We start from the raw sequence: 26,683 nt of genomic DNA on the forward strand, positions 1-26,683 counted from the left end.
GGGCAACCTCACGTCTAATCTCCCTGATCGTCAATCGCCTCCTATCAAGTCGGGAAAACGCTCTGACCAGACAGGTCGGCTGTGAGGATTAAATAAATGTGTAATCGAAGTATTAAATCAATTCATTAGATCTCCTTTTCACTTTAGTAAACATACTTTTGTTTAGTAAACATACTTTTGTGTCTGTAAGTCGTACATATGTTTATGTGTCAGGTTTCATGTGTTTCACACCCTGTTTTATAAAAATAAGATGCAAAACATTCTTTCAATATGGTTTTTGAAGAGAGAAAAAAGAATATTAGTTTTATTTTACAGGTGAAAAATAAAATATTAGTTTTATTTTACAGGAGAGTGAGTGAAGCACCACAGCGTGCCTGACGTCTGCTTTGAAAGCTCCCAAACCCTGTGAAGGCTGTGGCACCCTTGCCAACTCTGATTCCAGGCAGCGACTTACCCGAGCGGGTGGGGGGCCAGCGCCCTTGGGAGACGCGTGCCCACGCCTAGTGGCTCTGCCTCCCACCAGGACCCTGGCGTATCCGGGCCGTGGAAGCCCGGGAGGCGGGAGGAGAGGCTCACCTTTCTTTTCCTGGGGATGGGCTCGTCGAAGAGCAGGTTGCCAGCCTCGGCTTCGTCGATGCCGTCGTCGGGCGCCGGGCTGCGGAAGGGCTTGGCGCAGTCGGCGGACAGCGGCGGCGACGGCGTGGACGGGTTGGACTGGTCGCTGGGGGCGCTCCAGCTCCAGTAGCCGCTGCTGCAGCTGCTGGACGGGGCGCCGCCGTCCTTCCAGGACCCGCTCAGGCCCTCTGCGGGTGCAGACGGGCAGGGTCAGTGCCAGTGGGGTGCAGGGCCTGGGGCGCGGCACCCGCCTGGACCCTCCCAGGCACCTGCGCCCACCCAGAAACGTGCCACAGCTGGGGGCGCACTATGCATACCTCGGGGAAAGAGCTGCATCACCCTTTACAAACACTGAGCTATTTTAATCACATGACAGGTCTTCCTAACCGTTTTCGGATGTGGGTGGTTTTGGGCATGTCTTTCCTTAGGATGACAGTGGAGATGATATGAAAACAAGTTAAAAGATGAGCTCGTTCACCGAGATTGGGGAACTCTGGGTTTACTGAGCATGTTTCTAAGAGGGAAATGATTTGCAATATTGCCCCCCTCCCCCACCCCCTATTTTAACTTCTAAAAAGGAATTTCTTATAGGTCCGAGATCTTTGGAACAGCTTTATGGGAAAAGTTAGTCCAAGATGTAAGAATCTAAGAGAAATAATAATTTCTGGATAGTTACCTAAAGCCAGTGACCTATAAGAAATAACAGTGCTTTGCATTTGGTGTTTTGCATCTCACAAAGCTCTTCACAGTCTCATGTGTTCTCAAAACATGTGTCTCTCAGAGCAGAGGCTGTCCCCGCTGGTTTTACAGAGGAGGACCCGAGTCACCGGGAAGTTAAGCGACTTGCAGCTGATAATAGGTGAACCGGGGCCCAAACCCTGGTCTACCAGTTGGCCTTCTTTCTCCTTCAGTCATGGGTCCTGTGTTGTAGGAATCCTCCTTTTTCCAACAAAGCTCAGATCAGAGAAGAATTTATCAGTCATAATTACTGAGAAGATGGCTGTTGAATTTTACCTTTCCACGTGGGGGGGAACATGAAATGTCTGCTGATGTGAAGAGATCTTCGCCCAGCTAGAATGCCTTTGGGATGCTCTTTTAATCACTGAAGATCTGCCTTCCCTTGTAAGATGCCTGGTTTTAATTAGCTTTTGTATAAACTCGACCTTCTTTTCGGATAATTTCTCTTCCACATTTATGTGCATTTTGAATATATTAAAACTATATTCTAAGTACACAGAGGGAGGAAAAATCCCAAAATGCCTCATTAGGAAAATGCTGTTCATATCTGTGCGATTAGTAATGAGGTGAAGACACATAGTGGACAAGCATTCATGGAAGACTGTCTTGACTACCTTCACCCAATTACAGATGTGCAGCATATTCCTCAACTACGTCAAGCAAAAAGTCCAGTTAGAAGAATGAGCTTTAAGTTGAAATCGCAGAAGAAAGTTACCTAGCTCATTAAACAAGGCTCTGACCCAATCAAACGGTCATTTCTGCAGGATCACACCGCCCTGGCACCAACAAAACCAAATTAGCATTCCAGTCCCTGCAGTCAACCGGAGACAGATGTACTTGCCAGACCTGAGTGGCCTTTTATAAAAATAAGACAGCTGCGTACAACACAACAGGACCTCCAGAGGAGCCTCATGGAAGGCCTTAGGTGGTATTACCTGGTGTTACAAATTCCTTGGCAGGCTCAGGAGGCTTAAAAATACACCACGGCATGTACTTGTAAAATAAAATATGTTTGTGGTGTAATCAGGTTAAGTATGAGAAACTGAGTTTATTTTGAAAAGCAACAATTTGTTTTGAAAAGCCATGTGGTTGCATTGCTTCATGGCAATGCCCAAAGTTAACCTGCTTACTTAGTAATGACATTTCCCTTAAGAAACACTATTTAATGAGAAAGACCATGTGATATATAAATGAACTTTTCAGAAAAAAGTCAGAACCAATTCATAATATATATATACATATATATATATATGTATATATATATTTTTAGAGAGAAGTGTCTCCTTATCTTAAACATGTATTTGGCAACAATGCAGACAGGCCCTGCTGGAATCTCACTCTCTTTGCAACCTACTTCCTGACAAAATGATCCTTTCCAGGTACAAAACGACAGTTTTCAAAAATTCACTGATATACAATAATTCTGGACATAATATTTATTTCTTAAAAAATCCAACGCTTTCATTATCATGAACTGCTTTCCCTTGTTAAGAATTTGCTGCCTGTTGCAGACTTAATGAGCTAGCAGGCAATTTAGGATTATTATTTGGGTAGTTATTTTTTAAAAATCATAATGAGCAGTGAATTACTTTCTTTATAACTATGCTAACAAATGTTTGCATTGAAGAAGCAAAAGGTTTATTTTGATTCTAACCTTTCAAGACAAAGAAACATTAAAAACATTCTTAATTCAAAAAGAATGCCGTGTTAAAAATAATGATTGCATTAAAATATGTTCTTTCTCCTCTGAGGATTCTAGGAAATTCTCCACTTCCTTTTTTTTAATTTTATTTTGTTTTGTTTTGTGGGTTTTTTGTTTGTTTGTTTGTTTGTAAAGCAATGAAAATCTACAATTTATTTGCATCTGGTGGCCCAGCTTGGGACAAAGTAAATACTTGTTTGTAACATCGAAGAATTTTTTTCTATTAACTCTTCCATGTCTTATGCAATTCCTTTTTCCTAGGATTGGCTTTGGGGGTATCTTCAGTTTTGCTTTTACTGCAGTCTCTCTTTGGCGGCATTGCCACCCAGAGCAAAGTAAATCAGGATGCTTGTTAAAGAGGCCCCGAGAAGAGAGGTGATGTCACTTAACAGCAAGGGTAGGGCCCATCTCACAGTCACTTCACCCGCTCCAGGGCTTGTGATGGTCATGATGGGGGTCGGGCGCTACTGTTTTACTGTATTGATCTGACTTCCCAGCACCCTGATCACTCTGCACACCTACAACTGGAGAGGAGTAGCTTTGGTGAGGACTCACTGGATGTTCAACACATTTATTTTCACACCTCGCACTTACTACCAAATTACGTGTGAAGATCCCTCGGTCTCTTCACTGACTAGGCTGGCTTTGGAGAGAAGCTGTTCCCTGGTGGTCACTTTCCCTCCGTGGTCTCGGTGCGTTATAGTTCAGTCCACTGCAGCCTGACTGCCGCAGTGGGTGGTCCACTGTGAACGCTCCTGCCAGATCTCCGTGACCTTCATTGGATGCAGAATTCAGTCTGTTTTACGCTTGAGCTTCTGAAGCATCAGGCACCTGTCCTTGAAACTCGTTTTTCCCTTGGCTTCCATGAAAGCGCACTCTCCGAGCTCTCCTCCACCTTGTCACCCTCAGGCTCCTCCTGGGTTCTTTTTCCCTGCTGATCCCTTAGGTGACGGTGGGCCTCACCCCTGCCCCTCAGTCTCCTCCTGGTCTTCGCTCGCTGCCTCCACATGGCTCTCTGTGCTCTAATCTAGTCTCACGGCTTCAAAATGCTGCCTTCCAATTCGGCATGGGCGGCCCGGGCCTCCCCAAGACATTGCCCTTGAATGAGCCTCAGTACTGCCCACTACATGTCTTCAAACTGGACCTGTCGTCTTCAGTGACCCCGGCTCTTGCCCCAAACACTCACCAATAGACGTGCTCCTCTGCCTTTGTTCCCATCTCAGGGAGCGGGTCTCCTTGTAGAAGCACACCGCCTGCCTGGAAGTCACCCTGTCACTCCCTGTCCTTCATCTTCTTTGTCCATCACCACGTCCTGTCGATTCCTCCACCCTCACACTTCCCAGTTATGTCCTGTCCATCCCTTCTGTGACCACCAAGGCTCAGGACACCCACATGTAATTTTTCATTGTTGTAGTTTCTTTTTTGTTTTTGTCTGTAAACTCAACTGTAACTTTCCAGTGCCGAAATCACGTAAGAGCTCTCCTGCAGCCCCGGATGGCTGTCCACACTCCTAGCCAGGTTGCCAACGGCATCTCCTACTGCCCTCCTGATGTCTCATACTGAGTTATGTGAGGCCACATTAAGTCATAACTGAGAGAACAGAACTGGAATTGGGAAGGTATCGAGGAGAATTTCAGCTCTGCTATTTACAAGTCAATTATTCCCCATGTGCCTCTGTTTACTCATCTGTAAGCTAGTGATAACGACAGCTCATAGAGTTGTGAGAATTACAGGAGATAAAGCAAGCCTAGTACTTGGCACCTAGCAAGTGCTCAGTAAATGCCAGCCATTGATAAGGCTGTGACTGAGAGTCTTTTTCCCCCCTCCAGAGAGACTGAACACTACATGGAGTATGGACATTATTGTCAATGATGTACTCAAACCATCTAAGCATAGTACCTAATAAACATATACTGAGTGAATGAATGGAAAAAGTAATTGTATTTGATTGAGGAGTATGGGATAATGCTTTTTCAAAATATTTAATCCTCAGAGCTCTGTGATACATCTACCTCTCCTGCCGAACAGAAATGATGCTGGGAAAACAACTTCATTCGACCAATCTCCACTTCCCCGGGGAAAGGGAAAAGTACTGCAGATAAGTGTCCTGGCAACGTGACGTGGGGGAGCAGGTGGGGGGAGGACTGAGGCGCACTGGGGCCTCTGGGAAGGTGAGGGAGCTGGTGGCCCTGAGTCTCCATTTCTCCCACATTTCCCTTGGCTTCCTGCCCACAGCGAGGGTTCATTTCATTTGATAGGAATGAGACCCCTATGGGGCCCCTCAAAGGGAGGCTGTGCTCTTGGCACCCAGGGGCCCTTCCCTACCCCATCCCCGGGCTCACCATTAGGCCGCACAGGGGGGCTCCGAACCAAAGGGCTGGTGGACAGGCTGGTGAGTACCATGGCTGCTGTCACCTTGTCCATGTCCAGTTCCTCCGAGGATTTCCTGGAAAACAGGGAGGGACACTGTTAACAGTGCTCGCTCGGCATGGGCTGTGGGTCACGCCAGTACCACAGCTGCCACCCACGTGTACTCCCTGAACTTATCCCCTTGAAAATCCAGTGTGTTAGCTTCATCGTAGAGATAAAGAAGCTGGGTCCAGCGGTTAAGTGATCGGGTCAAAACCCTACAGTGTTAGAAAGGGGATTCACCCATTGGCCATCCATCTAACACGTGTTCACTGAGGGTGTATTACACACTGTTCGCACACACGGGGGACACGTGAAGGAGGGCAGACGAGGCTGGCGGGGAGAAACACAATGATCAGGAAACAAACAAAAAGGGACAGAGCAATTTCTGATAGGGACGAGTGCTGGGAAGGTCATCAAAGGGCTGCCATGCCTGACTGTGGTCAGCAAAGGCTTCTCAGAGGAGGTGACGTCTGAGGTGACATGTGAGGGGGCGGAGAAGGCAGCCCTGAGGAGATGGGAAACCACCCCAGGCAGAAGGGGCAGCTGGGTACAGTCCCCACAGAGGAATGAGTGCTGGATATTTGAAGAAAGACCCCATCAGTGTGAGAAGGGGGCAGGGCTGGACACGGGGTCCTGTGGCCATGGGAGGTGATCCAAACTTATTCTAAGTGTTACAGGTAGTCACTAGAGGGACTTAAGCAGACCTAGTGACATAACAAGATTCATATTTTTAAAAATAATTACCGAGGTGCTCTCTGGGGAATGGATTGTAGGGAAGGCGGGGCAGAGGCCAGGAGGCCAGGGAGGAAAGAATTGCTAGAAGCCAAGATAAGAGGGGATGGTGGCTGGGACGAAGGTTGGGGCAGTGGCAGGTCACCTGGCAGGACTGACTGAGACACTGGGTGTGCAATGAGTAAAAGGGGTGACTCAGGATGGCTCCCAGGTATTGAATGTTAACTGGAGCCATCTCGGAGATGGAAGAGAGAGGCGGGGAAACGCAGAATCCAGCGAGCTGCTCTCCTGCACTTTGCAGGAGGGGGACAGGGTAGAGCAGCCGAGGCCGCATGGTAGAGTGAAGACCCTGCTGTAAAGGGAAGACCATGCCCTAAAGGGAAGACCATGCCCTAAAGTGAAGACCATGCCCTAAAGTGAAGACCATGCCCTAAAGTGAAGAAGACCATGCCCTAAAGAGAAGACCATGCCCTAAAGTGAAGACCATGCCCTAAAGTGAAGAAGACCATGCCCTAAAGAGAAGACCATGCCCTAAAGTGAAGACCATGCCCTAAAGTGAAGAAGACCATGCCCTAAAGTGAAGACCATGCCCTAAAGTGAAGAAGACCATGCCCTAAAGTGAAGACCATGCCCTAAAGTGAAGACCACGGCCATCACTCACTGAGACCGATGGCCTACTCTGGCTCGTGAATTTTGGCTGGTTAAACTCGAATAAAGGCTCACAAGATAATTATTGCGGCCCGGAGTCGGCTTGCTTACGCTGATTTCACCAAAGTTAAAATCACCGACATTGGGTAAATTGTACCACCTTCTAGGACATGAACATTTTAAACTGGGGGACAGTTGAAGACGCACCACAGAGGATTAATAAGCCATATGGACAAATGAATGGTCACGGTGACAAATGCAGTTTCATTCACAGGTGTGTCGTCTAATTTGTAAAAGTAATAAAGTCAGAGAGATAGAAATTTTACAGCAGCACAGCGGGAAAAGATTCCTGAATCAGAGAAAAACCAAATTGTTTCCAATTTTGGGCATGGGGCTGCTCAAGTAATTTCATGGTGAAGTTATAAAAAGTACTACAATTTGGCTCTCCAACGACCCCCAGGACGTTAAATTACTAAGCAAAGCTTACTCTCCCAACCCAAGCCGGGAATCTGAAGTTTCCTTCTGCGGTTCTTCTCAAAGCACCTCACACTCTTTCTTGGAAAAGTGTTCCATTGAAAGACTAATACTTTCTTCAGAGATTGGCAATTAAAGATGCTTCTAGAAAGCAAGCTTGTGAGTACACAGTGCAATTTACTCTGCAGTTTTCAAGACGACCTCATACACCAGGGGAAAAACTGCTCAGTCACTCGGCACACTGTGAATGGGCTACAACATCCACAGTTCACAAGATCTCGGACTTGGGAGTGAAGGCGAGGCCAGTTTCCTTCAGAAACGGAAGCATTTTGGAGAAAACTTAAAGGACTTTAAGGTCATTGATGTTCACCCCCTGCCCCCATGTAGGCATGTCAGGGGGAGGTGGAACTAGGGGCCTCGAAGGAGAAAGGCTTGCTGGATACACTGCCGTTGGCTGGCTGCCCACCGTGAGCCCAGCTGACACCATCGCTCCACAACCGGTGTGGGGACAGGTGCAGGCCACACTCATCTGTCCCAGGACTGAATTACAGAGGCTGCTGACTGCTCTTTCCAACTCTGTCTTCTCTTTTTCTCTTTTTAACAAAATGTTTGAGAGCCAGGATAAGAGGCCGAGGAGCCGGGTGCTGGGAAAGGCAGGACTCCACAGAGACAGGGTCCCCTGCCCTCTGCCCTGATTCCTTCAGGGATGTACCCCATGGTCACATCTTTTCTACTCCTTGGTTTCGGGGGCCTTTGTTTTCTCTTCCACAATCTGCTTTGCATCTTTTCTGATTTTTCACATCTAAAGTTTGTTTCAGAGGTCTAGTTGATAATTAACTCAAAAGCTGATCTGTTTTTTGTTGTTTTTTTAAAAAAATGAAGATTTAATAAAGTATCATAAAACATGCGTTTTTTTGCATTGCCAAAGTCTGCCACTACCTTTCAAGACAAAGCAGATTCCCGGTGAAATGTGAAATGCAGACCACTGTTAGCATCATCAGAGTTTTGGATTTGCACGACCCCCACGCTTCCCATTGGCACTTGTGGTCACTGAGGACAAAGTACCAAAGGCCCACCCGGCTCACCATTCCCTTAACCCGTGTTTCTCAGGGAGTATTTTCATCACGCTGCAGGGAACATTACCGGGTGCTACGGCCCTGTGCTGAGTTGTATTTTTGTTTTTTTTATCTTTGTTTAATTTCTTTTGGTACAATGCTAATTACTGATTAATTGGTTCTGCAAATGCAAATCCTTATAATTAAACACAAAGAGATGATACACCAAGTAGAATTTGTTACTCTTTGAGAAAGCTGTTGCAGAGCCCTTCTGGAAGATTTAGGGCTGTTGAAGAAAAAACCCAGCTCATTCTAGATGATACGAAATGTTTTCTCCTGATTGGACTGATTGGAAGCTGAATTTGCACCTACTGTTGAAGAACTTCCCAATCGCACGTTTATAACAGGCTGAGGCCTTTTCAAAGTAATCTTTCCTCCCAGACTTGGTTGAGTATTATGGAAATTAATATTTAGAATTAGTTTAAAAATAGTCATATTCATTGCCATTCTATGTGTGCTTTGTCGCTCTGGCTGTCCTGGCTTTGATGGCTAAGATTTTCAGATGGGAGAGTCACATTTCAGGCAAGAAACAGGGGAGTCCTTGGCTTGCAAACAGGAGTTCCGGCCAGAGGATGCAGTGGGAGAGAGGAGGGAACGGAGCCTGGGCTGGTTCTCAGGCCTCACGTGCCCGGCTAAGTGGTTTTTCGTGTTCTTGTAAGCAGAGAGAGCCACTGAACATTCATGAACCCGGGAGAGAGGTAGCTGATCAATCTGGATTTTAGAAATGGTTCAAAATGCAAATGGTAATGGAAAGGGTAGAAACTGAAGGTGGGCTATGTAGCTATTTTTAGTTAAATCTTAACTCAAACCCAAAGTACTATAGACTAAGAGACAACTGTTCTTCTATGAACAGACGTTATTTAGTCTGCGAGTACAGCACACCCTTGATATGGGCTAAGGTCTCTGGGAGAAAAGAGACTGCCCAGCTGGGGGCAGGGAGCAGCTCTGCAATGAGTTACACTGTGTGGCTTCAAGTCCACTCTCTGCCATGACTGGCTGTGTGACCTCGGAGAAATTACTTAACCTCTCTGAGTCTCCGTTTTTTCGACTGCAAAAGTAGGGTAAAAACAGATCTGTTGAGAGGATTCAATGAGAAAACATCTGTGAGCACAGGCAGAGTCTCACCTGCAGCCAAGGTTCCACGGTCACGAGCCCTCAACCCTCGCACTCACGAGTCCGCCCACGGCATCCATCCCACACTCGAGGGGCGTAGCCAGTGGCTCTCCTCGCACTTCTTACGGGGCACCAGCCCTAGCAGGTGTTGCTTTCCTTTTTTTGGAGGGAGGGTGCTGTTGGTGGTGGTGTTTTTCATAAAGAACCAAACTGTTCCAACTTCACAGGAGTTACTCTGTGAGAGGTGACAACCAGCACATGAAGCAGCAGCTGCCGCTTCCCTCACAGGGGCTTCGAGGCGGTGCCTTGGCCAGGATCCAGCTCATGACATCATGGCTCTGGAGGACCGTCCACACTGCCAGAGCCCTATTGCATCTGGATTTATGTTCCTGAGTTCCTGCTTTCAACCTGCACCCTTAGAGGACTAGCTCTGAGCGAGGGGCTCTTATGACACTGCAAACAGAGTCTCAAAGAAAACCCAGCAGGCCTTGCCTTCTTGAGATCTAGACTGTTCTAGAACTAGATCCTAATCAAACCTACACAAATTAACATAAACCTACAGATGTGACAAAAGCCAGGAAGGGTGGTATGGGCTTGGTTTGGATCTACGTAGGTCCCCAGCTAAGGGAGCCTGGAAGTGACCCTGGGCCTTGCCTAGCTGGGGGCAGAGAGGAGCTCTGGGGGCAGTGCCAGAGTGTGGGCCAGGCTGCTGTGCACTGGGACAGGGGACAGGCCCCCGGGAGTACTGAGGTGTTTTAAGCGGACTGGGCTTCGGAGAGGTCAGGGCAGACTGGGGCGATGCTATCAGGTTTGCTTTGCGAAAAGCTCACTCTGGCTGCCGGGTGGAAAATGAGTTCCTCGGGTTTGACAATGATCTTTTATCTGCGGAACTGATTGCCTGGTGACTGGCAGCGGTTGAGAACGGTGTCATCTGTGACATGGAGGCACTCGGGAGTGTGCACAGCGTCAGTGGACACGGCGTGCAGGCCCCAGGCTGCGTACGGGTGGGCGCTGCAGGTCTGGTCCCGAGCGCTCGGCCGTGGCTGGCGCCTACAAGGCCAGCTATTGTTTCTGTCACAAGCAGCTTTTTCTTCTTTTGAGCCACTTCACGCCTGACTGCCATCTGCTTGGAGCATGTGTACACACACAGCCTCCCCGGCTAACCCACCAGCTAAGAGAGAAATGTTTTACACCTCGGAGAGCCGTAAAAGACATTTATCTGCAATTAAAGTGCTGTAGTAACAAATGGAAATAAAAATGAAGAATATATTCCTTAGATTAGCACTAATCTCGTTCCTTAGCAACGGCCAAAATCTGCCGTCTAGACCAAGTCCAATTACTTTGAAACCTTGTGGTAATCCTAAAACAAGGAATAAAGTCTGACAGGAAAAGCTCTTCCACTGGAAAGGCCACGGTAACCATCGCCGATCTTGTCATTCTGGGAAAGCTTTTACTAAGAGTTTGGCAAACCGGATCCCGTTAACTACTAAATGTGACTAAGCAGAAAGAAACACGGCTTCCTTTCTAAAGGAACCCAGTAGCAAAAAGCAGTCACTGTTAATGCCTCCAAATTCATCTGAGTGCTTCTTTTAAGACCACAGGGAAGATTAGGAAAGCTGCCTGTTGCAATCACGTGTCCGGCGGCCTTGATCAAACAAGATGTGAGAAGCAGAGCTAGCACATCACAGCACACAGGCGACACAGACCAGTGCTTCTGCAGCCACTTGTGGGGAAGGATCATTTTAAAGAAATCCCAAATCTGTCACGGATCATTACTTTTGTAAAATACAAGTTGGTCCATGGCAATGTCACATTGCTATGTGCGACGTCTACACTGCTGCGTTCTCTCCGCGTGTCTGCTCACCGTGGACCGCTGACAGTTTGCACACTGACATCGGCCGGTGGGCCACACGCTGAGCAGCATGGAACTAGGTAAGTGCTTTGATGTCCTTTTCACTTCACGCGAAAAGGTGAGATCCAGTCTGTCCCTCTTTCTCTCAACTTGCTCTCTCCTCCTGGGTCCTCCCACCAAGGATTTCTCTCCCGGCCCTTATCACTCTGCCCACAGGACTGCACGTTCCATCCTAATAGCCCCTCCCACATCCTCACATCCCCCCTAGTTCTGTACCTGGGCTCTCCCCTGAGCTCATCCTATTTCCACTGGGCCAGTCATCCTGCCTCCCCCAGGAGCCCATCCCTCTTCTCCCTCAAGCAGAAGCCCCTGGTTCCTGGAGGTTCAGCGGTGTCGTGACCTCTAGTTCCGGCATCCACCAGCCTTTCCATCAGCACCTCTCCCCCCTAATAGTCATCCAGTATTTTGGCACATAAACTATAGCCATTCTTTTTACCTGGAATTATAACCCTAGGAGATGTACTGAAGGCATCCAATAACTTCGTCATTTCTGTCTCCTTACCCCAACAACATCTGGCAGATGGACTGAGGCTCATCCCCAGCAACTGCATTTATTAGCTGTGATTTTAGGCAAATCTCGTAGCTTTGCAAAGCTTCATATTTCTCATTTATAAAATGGGAATGACAATAATATTGACCTCATAGGGTTTTTAAAGAATTAAATAAAATCACACACACATATATGTGTGTGTGTGTGTGTATGTATATTATCTGGTATATACTAAACACTTAATAAATAGTAATTATTATTATCACCATCCTTTACCCAAACTCTCATTTCAGTAAACTAATCTCAGGTTAAAAACCTAAACTGTACCTACTAAAGTATTTATAGGTGAAATAACATGAAAATCCCCCAAAGTGTGAGCTGGGGATGATTCGATGAAATAAGTTGGGCAACATATGCAAGAAATTTTTAGTTTAATGTAGTCCCATTTGTTTAATTTATGACTTCTTCAATAAATCATTCATAGGAATATTTTTTCATTGGCCCTAATGAATGTTGGCCTCTCTATGCAAAATTGATTTTGTTCCAGAGTCTGTGATAATTCTTCTGTGTTCGCAAAGGCTCACAGACCCATCAGGGATCTCTGGAGTGGCGGCAATAACATCATTAAATAATAAGTCCCAAGTCCCCTGGAAACAGTTCTGGGTGATTAGCTGTAGTCCTCGATGGGAGCGGGAGTGAGTGTTGCTCAGGGCAGCATTGTGCCTTGTGGGTCTGGAGCTTCTGATGGCAGCCACCATGTTCTCCCGGGGGTGACAAGCCAGGCTTAGTCCATGCAGTTCTCCCCAACACAGAGCCCTCTGTGTGTGTGGGAGCACCCTTTGGGGACAACCAGTCAGGCACCAGGTGGTGGAAGACCAGAGGGAATACATCAGGTTCTTGTGATGGGGTGTGAGTGTGTGTGCGTGTGTGTGTGCTGATGTCCTGTGTGAGTCTGTGTGTCTCTCTGTGTGTCTGTGAGTATCTGAGTGCATCTGTGTGAGTGTGTATCAGCCTGTGTCCTGAGTATATCTGTGTGTGTGTGTCAGTGTGAGCTGACATCCTGTGTGGGTCTGTGTGCCTGTAGATGAGTGTATATCTGAGTGAGTCTCTGTGTGTGTGTGTCTGAGTCTATGTGTGCATGTCTCTCTGTGCATGTCTGTGTGAGTGTGTATGTCTTGTGTGTCCCTTTGTGTGTGCATGTCTCTGTACTTATATCTGTGTGTGTGTCTATGTCCTATGTGTACCTGCCTGTGTGTGTCTCTGTGGGGGCCTGTGTGCTCTCTGTGTACAGAGAAGGACATTAAGGGAGTTGGAGGGAGCTGTATCCTGCCCGTGGGGGCTGGCCTCTGTCCGGGTCAGCCACGTCCTTGCTGACGTCTCCATCCGACCAAGCATCTTCCCGAGCCTCAGCAGCGGCCAAAGCAATGGTCAGACTGTGTGGAAGGGCTAGAGCTGTTTCCCCCTGGAATCCTGGGGGTGCTGGCCAGGTGGGGTGGGGGAGGCAGGGCGAGTGGATGGAAGTGCCCGGGGTGGCGGGCTGTCTGCCGGGTTAATGGTCCACCTGATAAGTGTCACAGTTGTCTTCGGGAAGAAAACCGTAATCAAAATTGCATCTCTCACTTTTGCATTTGTGTCCAAGTCGGGTCACTGCAGACTTACTGGTGGGGTTAATTATCTTATTGCTCGGAGGCCTCAAATCCATTTAGGTCTTTATAATGGAAAGAACTTCCAGCTACATTTTATGGTGATAATAGTTATTTCATGAGGGCAGTTGGGAAAAGACAAGTCCAGCATTTTCTGGTTTGCCAATTAAAGAAAAATAAGGTGATTTCTGTCTCTAGCTTTTTTTTAAAAAAAAAAGGTTAAAAAATACTGTATTACTTATTTCCACTACTTTCTTTTCCTGAAATAGTAACATCATCATGCCGGCAACAGACCTAAATGTGGGCTCGGAGCTGTATATTTTATGTCATTGTTTTCGCAGGGAGAGAGGACTCATAGTGTCCCCGCCAGGCCGCCCAGGAGTGAGGGGAGGCACAGGTAAGACAGAGATGGAGCAGTTTACGAGGGCACCGGGGTCCCTGCTCTGAGTGAGGTCCTGTCCCCCTGGGGCAGCCACTCCCGCTGGGCAGAGGTGTCAGATGCGTCCTGTGCTAATTCACTCTCACTCCTCAGGCTGAGGAGGGCTGGGGGCTCTTCTTCTATTTGTAAATTTTGGTTTATTTCATGTTTGAGTGTCTGGGACCTGCTTGCAGATTTTAGCCACTTCTGGGTATACCTGAGCAAGACGGATGCAGCCCCTGCCCTGCCCTGTCTTGTGTTATGAAGAGGGGACTAACCGGTATGCAACGTAGACGGAATCCCTTTTAAAGCTGCTTCAGTTCCAGATTGGCTTTAAAAAATGGAATCTGTTTTTTCCTCCAAAATGCCATCTTCTTTCTAATAACAGCTAATATTTACTGAGCAAGATGCTCTGTGTATACTGTTTAAATTGCCACTGTGGCTTCATGTTATCGTCCCATTTTACAAATGCCTTCTAAGGGCCCTCGGCCAGCCAGGCCTGCTTAATTCTAGGGGCCCAAGGGAGTCTTCAAACCGCACACTAATGCTGTTTGCATGACCATCTCTATAACCTTGCTTTAAATTTAAGATGTACTTGTCACCTTCTCCAATTGAACTATATTTGTGAACTAAAAGCAATCTGTTTTAGAGTACACATTTTTTTCTGTATTACATTTAAACTCATCTTATAAAAAGGATTTCTTTTATATACATGGTTGATTCCATATTAATAGGGACATAGCATATAAATGTTCAAGTTGACAGGATAGATTATAGGTTTATTACTCTTATTTTAAAAAGTGCTTTGCTTTCAAAAGGATCCTTTACATAGAATTTAAATTAAATGGGTTTTCTTTAAATGTAATTCTTATAATATGCTTAAAATCTTGTGAATGATTAGATTTTAATTCAGCTCATTTACCCAAATTCTACCTTCTATGTCAATACCTGTTTTTTTAAAAATATTTTTTTTCATTGATTTCAGAGAGAGGAAAGGAGAGGGAAAGAGAGAGAGACACATCAATGATGAGAGTCATTGATCGGCTGCCTCCTGCACACCCCCTTCTGGGGATCAAGCCCATAACCCAGGCATGTGTCCTGACCAGGAATTGAACCTCCTGGTTCATAGGCTGACGCTCAAGCACTGAACCACACCTGCTGGGCAATACCTATTTTATATTGTTAGTCTGAACCACATGAAATTTCCAATGCTCACTGTTTTTTATCTATAAAAGTGGCAGATTCATATAGTTTGTACGACATTTGCTCTTATGAAACATCTTTGGTTTCACGGGCTAGAAGTGAACCGGCTTTTATCGAAGATAATCTCCTACAATGTAATTCAAGCAAGCTTCAATTCCACATCTACTAGGTGCAAAGTACTGCCCCTCAACTTGTCCAAGACCACACGAGGCCTTGGGATGCCTGCTCCTGGGACAGGAGTAGGGGCTCCGACGTGCCCCTGGGAGGATCCTCACTCACAACATTACTGCTCTGTGCCTGGGTTCTTTCCTTACATTTTCACTGTCAGTTCATAAAGCTATGATTGGGTGACACATCAATTCAAACCGTCAATTAGGTATCCTGTCTGTAGAAAATGGTAATTCTCTCATTCTTAAACTTGTGCACCGCTCTACCATCTCAGTGCTATGAAATCAAACCTGTGCACTGAACACCCACAGGCTGGACAATTGCACATTGAACTGTGTCTGCTCTGTGCACGAGGAACACGACCTCCCCCGAGGGCTAAGCAGGAGACCGACAGTCAGGAACACAATGCAAAGGTTACTGCTGGGCACACCAGCAGGTCGGTGACACTCTGCCTGGCTGCTGGCCAGGGCAGATCCGGTTTCCTGCAATAGGAGGCAGATGAATACAGGTCAGTAATGCCAAGCAGGGCGTCGGCCGCAGCGGGAGAAGACTGCAGTCCAGGGGAAGCAGCGCGCTGGAGCTACCATTTCACATTTCTTCTGAAAACAATATCAATGGCTTAGAAACCCGGGATGCTGGAATCAATATTTAATGTAGAAAGTATCACTAGAAACAACTGGAGCGCTCTCAGGCATAAATAATAATTTCTACCTCTGCCGGCGATTTTTCACTCATTTAGGTTGTCACACGAGCGTAGTTGTGGTTTATAGGTGCACTTACCGTAATAGCGCGTTGATTAAACTGCGGTGGAGTTACCCATTCAATCTATCTTTCGATTCTGAGCTATTAAGAAGTTCTAAATATTTCAAATGCAAACAGACCTCTATTAGTTAACAGCTCACTGGTTACCTGTCTGCATCATTATCAATTTGCCTTTCTATATACTTGAAACAAACCCAGGAGCTTATGATAAGGAATTAAAAAGCATACAGACTACGGGATCTGGATTTACTTGAAATTTGATGAGAAAATGAGCCACTTAAACACGATTATAAAAATATGGAGAAAAAGCCTTTTTCAGTCTGACTTGTCACTAACTCCATTAAGATTACTTTTCTCACTTAGTATGCTATTTCTAGAAGCTTCAACCGGCATAGACAGAAATAAGCACCTGCTCTCATGTGTAGGCAGGTGAAAGTTTTAGAAGTTGAGAGGGGTAGTAATAGCTGTGTCGGTCTGAGTCCTCCAGGAAGCAGTCACTGAGACAAGATCAGTTCTGTAAGTGACTTATCAGGAAGACATCCTGGAAGGATGGATCGGTGGGAGCCTGAGAGGGTGGGGAGAGCCTGCATGCCCTCTGGCAGGTCTGCACCTGTGGTTAAGGAGTGACGAAAGCAAGCATTGGGTAGGAAGGATGTCGGAGCAGTTCTAAGAGTCTCAGCACCAGCTGACGGGGTGCCCTGAGTTGTCCGCCTGTTAGAGGAGTCCCAGGTCAGACACAGTGGCCCGGTTCCACCAGCCCTGCTGTGTGGGGTCCTTGGAGGAGAGGACTTCCTGTCTCTAGAACTATCTGAAGACCACTCCAATATTTGCCCAAGAGTTACCTTTATTACAACTCCTTTGGGTTATGCTCCTACTGGGTCAAACCCAGGATATCAGCCACCTCCTTAGATAAATCATAGTAGTTAACATTTATGCAGCCTTTACTGTATGCCAGCCACTGCTCCAGCTGTCACTCTCCTGAACTCAATTGGTTCTCATAAGACATCTATGAGGTCAACATTGTTGTAAGTCCTACTCTCAGGGCTGAGAACACTGAGGCACTGAGATGTAAAGCAAAGTGGTGGAGGCTGGATTCCCCTCCAGGCAGGTGGACACCACAGTATATGTTTGTTTGGACTGAACGTTGGTGTCCTTCATAAGTGAAGGCCTACCCCCCAGTTCAATGGTATTAGAAGGTTTAGATGAGATCATGAGGACAAAGCCCCCAGAATAGGATTGGTGCCCTTATAAGAAGAAGAGGAGACACCGGTCAAGAAGGCAGCCACCTGCCAGCCAAGAAGAGGGCCCTCCCAAGAACCCAATCTGTCCGCACCTTGATCTTCAAGTGCTAGCTTCCAGAACTGTGAAAAATAAATGTCTGCTGTCTCTGATATTTTGTAAAAGCAGCCAAAGCTAAGACAGTATTTTCATTCAGTAGGCTAGGGAAAGGGGTTGGTGAGTGTTAGGCAAGGGGATAGGGCCAGACATGTGAGTGCGGTTTCCCACAAACTGGAGGCCACGCACACACCCTGGGGACAAGGTGGGCCAGCTTGTCAGCAGGGAGGGCAGGGCTCAGCTCACGGCAAGGCCGGCTCCAGGATCCTGGGCCTAGGCCAACACAACTCTTCTGATAACACCCAGGGGTGTTCCTAGTGCATTGCAGCCACAGTCTGAAATGCTTCCACAGCTAGGCATGTCCCAGTCTGCTAGTGAGAGATGTCAGGGACGATCTCTAAGCAGCAACTGGAAAGAGGACAGTGACAGTTCTGCTAGGTGCAGTGGTAATGGAAGTGAAGAGCAGCAAACAGTGACAGTCGCATGGATACTGGGACCAGTGGTCACAGACAGTAGGACTAGAGGAACACGCTGTGAATGGCATTCAGGTGTAAACTCTGAAACAGGAAAGAAAAATGCATATTATCCCTGCCCATGGACTTTGTAAATTATTTCAGTGGGTGGGTGGATTCCCTGACATTGATCTGTAGCCTCTGGCAGGTCAAACACTCTCTGTTTTAAAGAAAGGTAAGGGAGAACCTGTGAGCTCCAGCTGCAAGACCTGTCTCTACGTGCCCCGAGCTAAACGGCGGATACAGCGTAACTGCTTCATAAGCAGGGTTCCCACCAACGGCTGAGGCTCAGCTTTTTCACCTTTTATGCAGGTGAAAGTTAAGTGACATGACTTCTGCAAAACAAATGACTCCTGACTCGTCCATGACAACCTTTGAGGAGAGAGGTGCGTGCGGGTCAAGGCCTCCATCCTTCTGCACTAACGCGCAGCTGAGGACTCTCGGAGGCGAGGCCCTGCAGGGCTCCCAGCCCGTTCAGGTGCTGCCAGGAAGGGCACTGAAGACCACTCCTTTAGTCTTTGAAATGCCTCATAACCAGTTCACGGACAGAAAAAAAGGTGGAAACGAGTGGGCTCTTGTCTGGACGGAGACACGGCAGCCACCGAGTTCCCAGGAAACTGCGGCTTTGGACCATTTTATAAATGACTGCACAAGGCCACAGAAGCACATTCGGGTTTGCTGATGAACCGACTTCTGGGTAATAAGGATGGATGTCAGGAGCTATTTTAAGAGTCTATTAAGTGAGCAAAAATACTGGTCCATGTTCATGGGACAACATGCGAGGTAACAAGTGCATTAAGAAGAAAAAAGATCACATACTTCCAGGCATATGAGATCGGAGGGATGGGTTACAAACCAGGAGAGCTTCTGGGATTAAATGATAGGATCCACTAATCGGAAAGCTAGCTCGGGGTCAGCCAGGTCAACCCGTCATCTGAAGCCTCTGCCGCCTTCCCACACGCTCACTGACCCCGTGCTGAGGCCACAGCAGCCTTTTCCTCAGGTAGCTCAGTGTTTCAGGACAGCAGAGGGTAATTTGCATCTCTCTTCACATGAGTGTCACTCATATTTCAAGGACTTGTATGTTCCCTGTAAATCATTTCTTTTTTAAGTAGACTAAACATCACGTGTCTTGGGGTTTGCTCTGAACAGTCTAAATGTCCTAATTTCCATGGTGAGATAAGCTCGTATTTCCATCTGTCCCAAGCCCAGGACTGAATGCATCATTTCAGGCATGATGTGACCAGTGCTTTCTGAAGGGGACCTTGTTCTGGGGACTCTTCTTTTTTTCTTTTTTAAAATAACAGCTTCATTAAGTAACAGTTTATATACAAAAAATTTCATGCTGTTAAAGTATATAATCTATTGGGTTTTAGTGTACAGAGTTGGGCGGCCATTAGCACTTCTAGAACATTCCATCTTCCCCAAAGGAAACCCTGTACCCATTAGTGGTCACTAACTCGTCCCCAGCCCCCGGCAACCACTCATCAACCTTCTGTCTCTATAGATTTCTCTATTCTGGACATTTCACACAAATGGCCTCAGGTAACATGTGTTCTTTTTTGACTGGCTTCTTTCACTTGCGTTGTTTTCAAGGTTCATCCATGCTGTAGCATGTATCAGGACTTCATTTCTCTTTATTGCTGAATAATATTCCATTGTAAGGATAGATCTCCTTTTATTTATCCATTCACCAGCTGATGAGACTTTTATGTTGTTTTTCATTTTTGGAGATTATGAATGTTTTTATGAATATTCACATACCGGTTTTTGTGTGGCCATGTATCTACTTAGGAGCGGAATTGCTCTGGGTCACATGGTAACTCTGTGTTTAACCTTTTGAGGAACTGACAAACTGTTTTCCACAGCGGCTACACCATGTTACAATTCTACCAGTAGTGTATGAAGGCTCCAATCCCTCTACCTCCTCTCCAACACTTAATATTGTTCGTCTTTTTTATAACAGCCGTCATACTGGGTGTGAAAGCACTTTGATTGGCATTGCCCTAAGGGCTAATGATGTCGAATATCTTCACATGTGCTTGTTTTCCACTTGTATGTCTTCTTTAGAAAAATGCCTGTTCAAGCCTTTTGCCCCTTTTCATTGGGTTAGCTGTCTTTTTATTATTGAGCTGTAAGAGTTCCTATATATTCTCCATACTAGACCAATATCAGATATATGACTTGCAAATATTTTCTGCCATTCTGTGGGCTCTCTTTTGATGAAGACCAATTTAGCTCTTTTCCCTTTTGTCACTTGTGTTTTTGGTGTCATATCTAAGAATCCACTGCCTAGCTCAAGGTCATGAACTTTATTCCTATGATTTCATCTAAGAGTTTTATATTTTTGCCTCTTAAGCTTAGGTCTTTGATCCAGTTTGAGGTGATTTTTTTATATGGTTGAGGTAGGGATCTAATTTCATTCTCTTGCATATCTATATTCCAACACTCTTAGCACCATTTGTTTAAAAGACAATTTTTGAGTTGCCTTGGCCCTCTCGTTGAAAATGAATTGACTAGGATGGAGGACTCACTTCTAATGATGATACTGGACATTTGTTTTCCATAGTGCTGACCTATACTGAACCAAATCCTCGAAGTGATTCATAGGCGTTGCTGTTAAGCCATATCTTCCCCCATCCTACCCTTGTGCAAATGGAAACTGGGGCCCCAGACAACAGACCTCATCTTTGTTGGTCTTAAATGTCACCTTTTCAGTTCAGCTGGTCATTTCACTACGTTGAGAGCTTTGACATCAGAGTCTGATGTCTCTCCAGGTTAGTTTCATCTAGATCATCAGTTATTTAGATCAGTCATGGAACATTTAGTACAATTCATATCAGGCAACTAGCCTAGGTATCAGTGAATAAGACGAGGTACTGCCCTATGGAGGAGGCATAGAGAAGATAGATAATATAGAAGTAAGCTAATAAACAGGCAATTTCAAATAGTGAGTTTCTTCAGTAATAGGCCATTTAGGGAAAGACCTGTCATCTAAGAAGCCAGGCATGTCTCAATGCCATTGCCTAAGATTCAGTTCAGTGAGTGGTGGACTTTGAGAGGTGCCCTCCTTGTATCTAATGCTGACATTAAGGAGAACACCCTCTTTGGTACCACTCAGAGGGGTTCCCCCCAGGGATGGCTGGACCACGAACCTCACCCAACAGAGTCTTGGGTTCTAGAAGAATATATCACAATCCTAAAATGACTTCTTTAACTTGTTATATTAGAGAGGGCCTGGCAACACTGCTGCCACTTTTTTCTGGATAAATAACACAGCCATCTGGAGTGCAGTCCAAACTCTTTCACCAGCAGCCACAGCCCCAGGTAGGTGCATGTTCTTCCTCTCCATGAAACCTGCCATCTCGCGGGAAGTTTGCTGGGTCAAAGGAGGACAGTAAGAGGAGGAAGTCTTACTGAAGCTAAGGAAAACGAAGCGTACCAGAGGGAACCTCTTCCCAAACCTCTATCACCTCCGAGATGAAAGCCCATCAGTGTGGGTGAAAGCAGCCTTATTCTCAGAGCCGAATACAGTACCCGACACATCCAACAAATACCTGTCGAACGGATGAGAGACACGAGGAAAAATTTGGCACCACTCAAAACGCTGGCCACTTCTGTAGGTCCTCTTGTCCCTGAGACTTTTCAAGTTCATCTGCGTATCAAACGTTCTGGGTTTTATTTTGTTTGTTCAATTTGGTTTTTAAATTCCTTTTTGATGAACGAACCATTGACAACTCCCAAGGCTCTGAGGAGGTATTTCTGGCTTCCAGGAAGCTTCTGGGTCCTCTAGGCAACCTCATTCCGTGGGATTACTGGATGCTGGTAACGATCTCCACTGGCCAGCTCCTCCGAGGGCCTCTGATCTTTTTCTTCCTGGCATTACATACTTAGATCAGCAGTTTCCTTCAATAAAAAAAGGCTCCAAAATTGAGTTTCTCTTAGCAACCACTGGTTCCCATTTGATTGATAAGTTATCTGAGGGCAATTGTGAGTGACATACAGGTCCCATTACAGGTCCTATAAAGGCGGTGGTGGCAGGAGGCCGATAGGGCCAGGACTGGGATATTTCAGCATAAACATTTTGTTTAGCACAGAATCTCTCTATTGCCACTGATCTTTCTTCCCTGCTGTTTTGCCTCTGTGCACGCAAGGAGCAGATTTAATATTCATCAATTCAACTGATTCCATGGAAACAATAGTGATTTCTAAGATGAAAAAGAATTATGGATGCACGCTGATCACATTCCTTGGCTGCAAAAATGAAAATTCTGACTCATCAAATGAAACGACTCATTAAAATACAGGCCACCAAGGTACACTCTGCATTCAGGTCCTGCCGGCTATCAGACGGGACAGGGAATGAGACATCTCGAAACAGCCATTCCCTCCCGCTCTTGTGGGCGGAGCTACAGGCTGCATTTCTAGGATCACTGTTAGGATCACTGTGAGTTTATTAAGCCCACATGAGATGTGAATTAAATTGCCCTTGTGCTTTGTTTTCAGTAAGACAATTGAGACGCGCGTGTTGGTTCTCCCAGAGGAAGCGTTCTGTTCTTTTTCTCCTGAGAGGTTCAGAACAGGGCCCCTCACCCTGGGGCAGCATCCTAGGCAACTACTCATTCATGGCAGTGATTCTGCTGTGTGGATTAGGGTTGTCTGTGCTGTGGCTTCCGACTTCTGGTTTGGGGATGTGGGGATACAGGAGAGCATGAGGCCCAAGGAAGGTGGGGGGCTGGTGAGGCCAGGGGGGGCCTCCATGCCCACCTTGCATAGATTTGCTTGAAAGACTGGTCTAATCCTGCATTCTTCAAACCTTCCTGCACCTTAGGCTCCCTTGAAGACCTTTTAAAGATAATACAGATGCCCAGCTCCACCCCAGACTGATTAAATCAGAATCTCTGGAGTGGGCCTGGGGCACTGATATTTTTAAAACTTCCCAGGAGACTCTAATGAGCGACCTGCGTTCAGAATTAACAGGTGAGGATGCCCTCAGGACAAGACACTGGGGACTCCTATCAACTCCTTCCAAGGGGCTCTCTTGATATCATTCAATTTCTTTATAAACACTAAGGACAGGAGCCGTAAACCAAGTCACATGGCACACTGGGGTTATGGGAGTTTGACTTCAAAGGCCTTGATGCTTATAGGTCAGAAGACTTTAGGATTCTCCCCAGTACTTAACAGGATCCATATCCATGAGCCCCCCCCCCCCGCCTTCTAGAATGTTCTTTTCTTTGGACAGGGTCAAAGGAAAGCAGATCACTTAGAAATCAACAGCTTGCAGACTTCTGGAATCTTGGTTCATCTGAGCCCCTCTATCCCTAAGTCACCCAGACATTGTTCCTTAGCTTTCTAGCCCCTGGAGCCAACATGTTCCAGACTGACACTCACCACTCTTGGTCACCGTAACTGATCCTGGTTGCTCACGGGAAACGTATTCTGGCCCACAGGGGGAGTTTTTGGACAGATGTCTAACAGCATGTCTAGAAAACTCCAACTAATTTCTTTTGAGCTATTGAAACTGGTTTTTTCCCCCCCATAATTTAGCCTTTTCAAGAACAACAGTTACATTTTTGGCACCAATCTCTGTCCTGTATCCTTAAGATTGCACATTTGTTCCTAAACTCTGAAAACAAGACCTCAGGAGTCTCTCGAACTGGGATTACAATGTCATCAGTCCTGTCTCCTGAGGAGCCGTATTAAATTCTCCGCGAAGGCCTGTGCTGTCAGGGACAGTACCAGACCAGCAAGATCTGTTCCTTGCTGCTACTCACTGTCAGCTTCCTCTGCTGGTTGCGTTTATCTGCCGCAGGGAAAACTAAGAAAGGCCAATTAAAACACTGCTGAAACTTTATCACACTTCCATTTTTAAGTGGCAAAGGCATTCCATACTCTTTAAATAACTGCAGTGGTTAAAGCCTCTCCCACACTTTTAGCGAATGCAAAAGCCTCCTTGGCAGGGAAAATGCAAGTAGAAAAAATATGTGTGAAATGTCTTCGAGTCCACTCATCACTCCCCAAATCTCGCACGAATAGCAGGACTGTTCCTTGTCATGGTAAAGAAGACACGCAAGTATCCCACTGCCTGGTCACAGCACCACGCACCCAAGAAGCAGCCTCGGTCACACATCGAGTGACTTGGGAAAATGTTCATTGGTTCCTCCTCTGAGCCCGGCACTGAGAACTCAGTGGAAACCAGAGAGCTGAACTCCTGAGGCTCAGGTGTCAGCAGGGGATGGGAAACACGGACTCCGCAGCTGAAAAGCTCGGTTCAAGTTTTGTTTTCTCCACTATCAGTGGAACAAGTAATACCTGCTTCGCAAGGTGTCGTGAGATTTGGGAGATAATGTATACAACGGCCTCGCCCTCCTCTGTTGGCCTGAACTCTGTCCAGCTCCTTTTGATACTATTTCTGCAAACTCCAGTCCCTTCCCTCCTGTTTAGATCCCCTTTTCGAATCACTGTCTTCCGACTGGGAGTATTACCAGTCGGCTGGCTGGTCTGTCTTCTACTCTAGTTTTTCTCTCCTCCCCTTTGGGCCACCATCTCTCATCATGTCTGCAAACGGCCTCTTAAGCGATCTTGCTGAACTTTACTCTGATTATGACACTTCCCCTTCTCCAAATCAGAGATCTTCGATGACTCCATGTCACCTGCTGAATGACAGCCACCCCCCCGCATGACATTCAAGGCCATTCATGAGCTGATTCCCATCTAGAATTGTCTCTTTCTCAGCTATGTATGGGCTGAACTTGCATGAAAATATTTATGCTTATGTCCGTTGTTCTGGGATAATGCTTCAGGGCATTTGGCAAATTCATCATATGAACCCAGAATATTGAAGAACTGCCCAACAGTGTCTGCTGGCCCTTGTGTGCCTTCCAATGACCCCTTGCTCCAGGGCCTCAGTCGCCCCAGCTTTTCAACCCCTTCCTAAAGTCAGTGTTGTCCATAATTTTCTTTATGGAGTTCACTCTCCCTGGAATATCCAGCCCCCCCAACTTGGCTTATTTAAATTCTACCCACTTTTTAAGGTTATCTCAAATTCAAGCAAGTGATAATGATCCCCTAATTAGAATGAACTGCTCTCTGTACGACACCCCGACGCTGTGAACTTTATGTTACTGTGGTAGTCCCAGTACCCATGCACACCCGTCAACCCTGAAGTTCTTTCCTCTAGAGGGGGGGTGTTCTCCTCACCCCACTGTTTCTGGATGTGCACGGGACCTGCTTCAGCCAGGGGAATGGGGCAGGTGTGCTGGCTCTGGGCCTGGGCCTCGAGGAGCATCACGGGCTTGTGCGTGTCCCTCTTGCCATCCCTGTGTGGCGGACGTGCTCTGGCTGGCTTGCCAAGGAGGGCGAGTCATGGGGGTGAACTGGAGCCCAAGTGCAGCCTGAAGCCCGGGCCCTGACATGCAGCCCAGATGCACTGGCCCCAAGCCGACCTGCCTACGAAGGGGCACGCATGTAGAACACGTTTCAAGCCACTGACTGTGGGTGTCGGGCAGTTTGCTACTCAGCATGGCTGTGCCAATATCTACCTGATACAATTTTTGCAGTTTTGTGTTTTAGCTTTCCGTGTACACAATCCTGTTCCTTCACACTCATCTTTCTTTTTTAATCCTTACACAAGGATATGTTTTTAATGATTTTAGAGAGAGAGGAACATTGATGTGAGAAACATCAACTGGTTGCCTCCTGTATGCGGCCCAACCCCGCAACCTAAGTATAAGCCCTGACCAGGAATCGAACCCGCAACCTTTTAGTGCATCGGATGACACTTCAACTAACTGAGCCACCCGGCCAGGGCTCCACTTAGTCCATTCTTGCACAGTGGGCACTCCACACATTTTTGTTGGCTTCGACTGGATAACAAACAGTTTACTAAGGTTTAAAATCGGCAGCGGGACCCATTACTTAGTAACGTCTTGACTATCACGAGAGACTACCTATCGAGCTCTGCACCAGAACGACAAGCTCCATGAAAGCTTCCAGGAAAGATGAAAGTAACAATAACTGATTGGTACGCAAATCACTAATAAAGATATATGAAAAAATATATCTTTATTGATTTCAGAGAGAGGAAGGGAGAGGGAGAGAGAGACAGAAACATCAACGATGAGAGAGTCACTGATCGGCTGCCTCCTGCACGCCCCCCATTGGGGATCGAGCCTGCAACCCGGGCGTGTGCCCTGACCGGGAATCGAACCACCATCTCCTGGATCCTAGGTCGATGCTCAACCGCTGAGCCATGCCAGCTGGGCAGGGGGGCCCTTTTCAAAACGTGACAGAGGTCGACTGTCACGAAGCTTTAAGGAGCTACGACAATGGAGCTGCCACTTTTCTTATAAAGAGCATATTTGGGGTGTTTGACATGCACTCAAAAGGCCTCCTCCCTTCCACAACCTCCTGGGGGCATTTTCTCCGTCCTCACCAAGGACTCTGGCTAGTTCATGGAGTTTAAGAGAGTAAGGAGCTGAGGGCCGGTCCCTGTTGCAGCTGGCAGGGGGGTTCTCGAGTTCATCAGAGTGAGCAGACTCTGAGAACTGGGTCTGCCCTCAGCCCGACTGGCTTCCACATGTCCCACGTGTGACCTCAGGGACTCACTCCGCTTACTTGACAAGGAAGGGACCACAAGGGAGTGGGGTCGCCGGTCTGGGTTCTGTGTTCGTTGTGTCATTTCATCCT

The 26,683-nt window shown here is 46.8% G+C and overlaps 1 protein-coding gene across 2 annotated transcripts in view; it reads right to left on the reverse strand.

Moving 5' to 3' along the window:
- Positions 1-26,683, reverse strand: part of ZNF704 (zinc finger protein 704) — a gene marked incomplete at its 5' end in the record, with an annotated part of 117,040 nt that overhangs the window by 18,806 nt on the left and 71,551 nt on the right. For both annotated transcript variants that reach the window (XM_081117113.1, XM_081117114.1), the window contains 2 exons: positions 577-803; positions 5,398-5,501. In XM_081117113.1, the coding sequence (XP_080973239.1) occupies positions 577-803; positions 5,398-5,501 (331 nt within the window). The remainder of the gene's footprint in view (positions 1-576; positions 804-5,397; positions 5,502-26,683) is intronic.

This window comes from Miniopterus schreibersii (genome assembly GCF_964146895.1).
Source record: "Miniopterus schreibersii genome assembly, chromosome: 17".
NCBI lineage: Eukaryota > Metazoa > Chordata > Mammalia > Chiroptera > Miniopteridae > Miniopterus > Miniopterus schreibersii.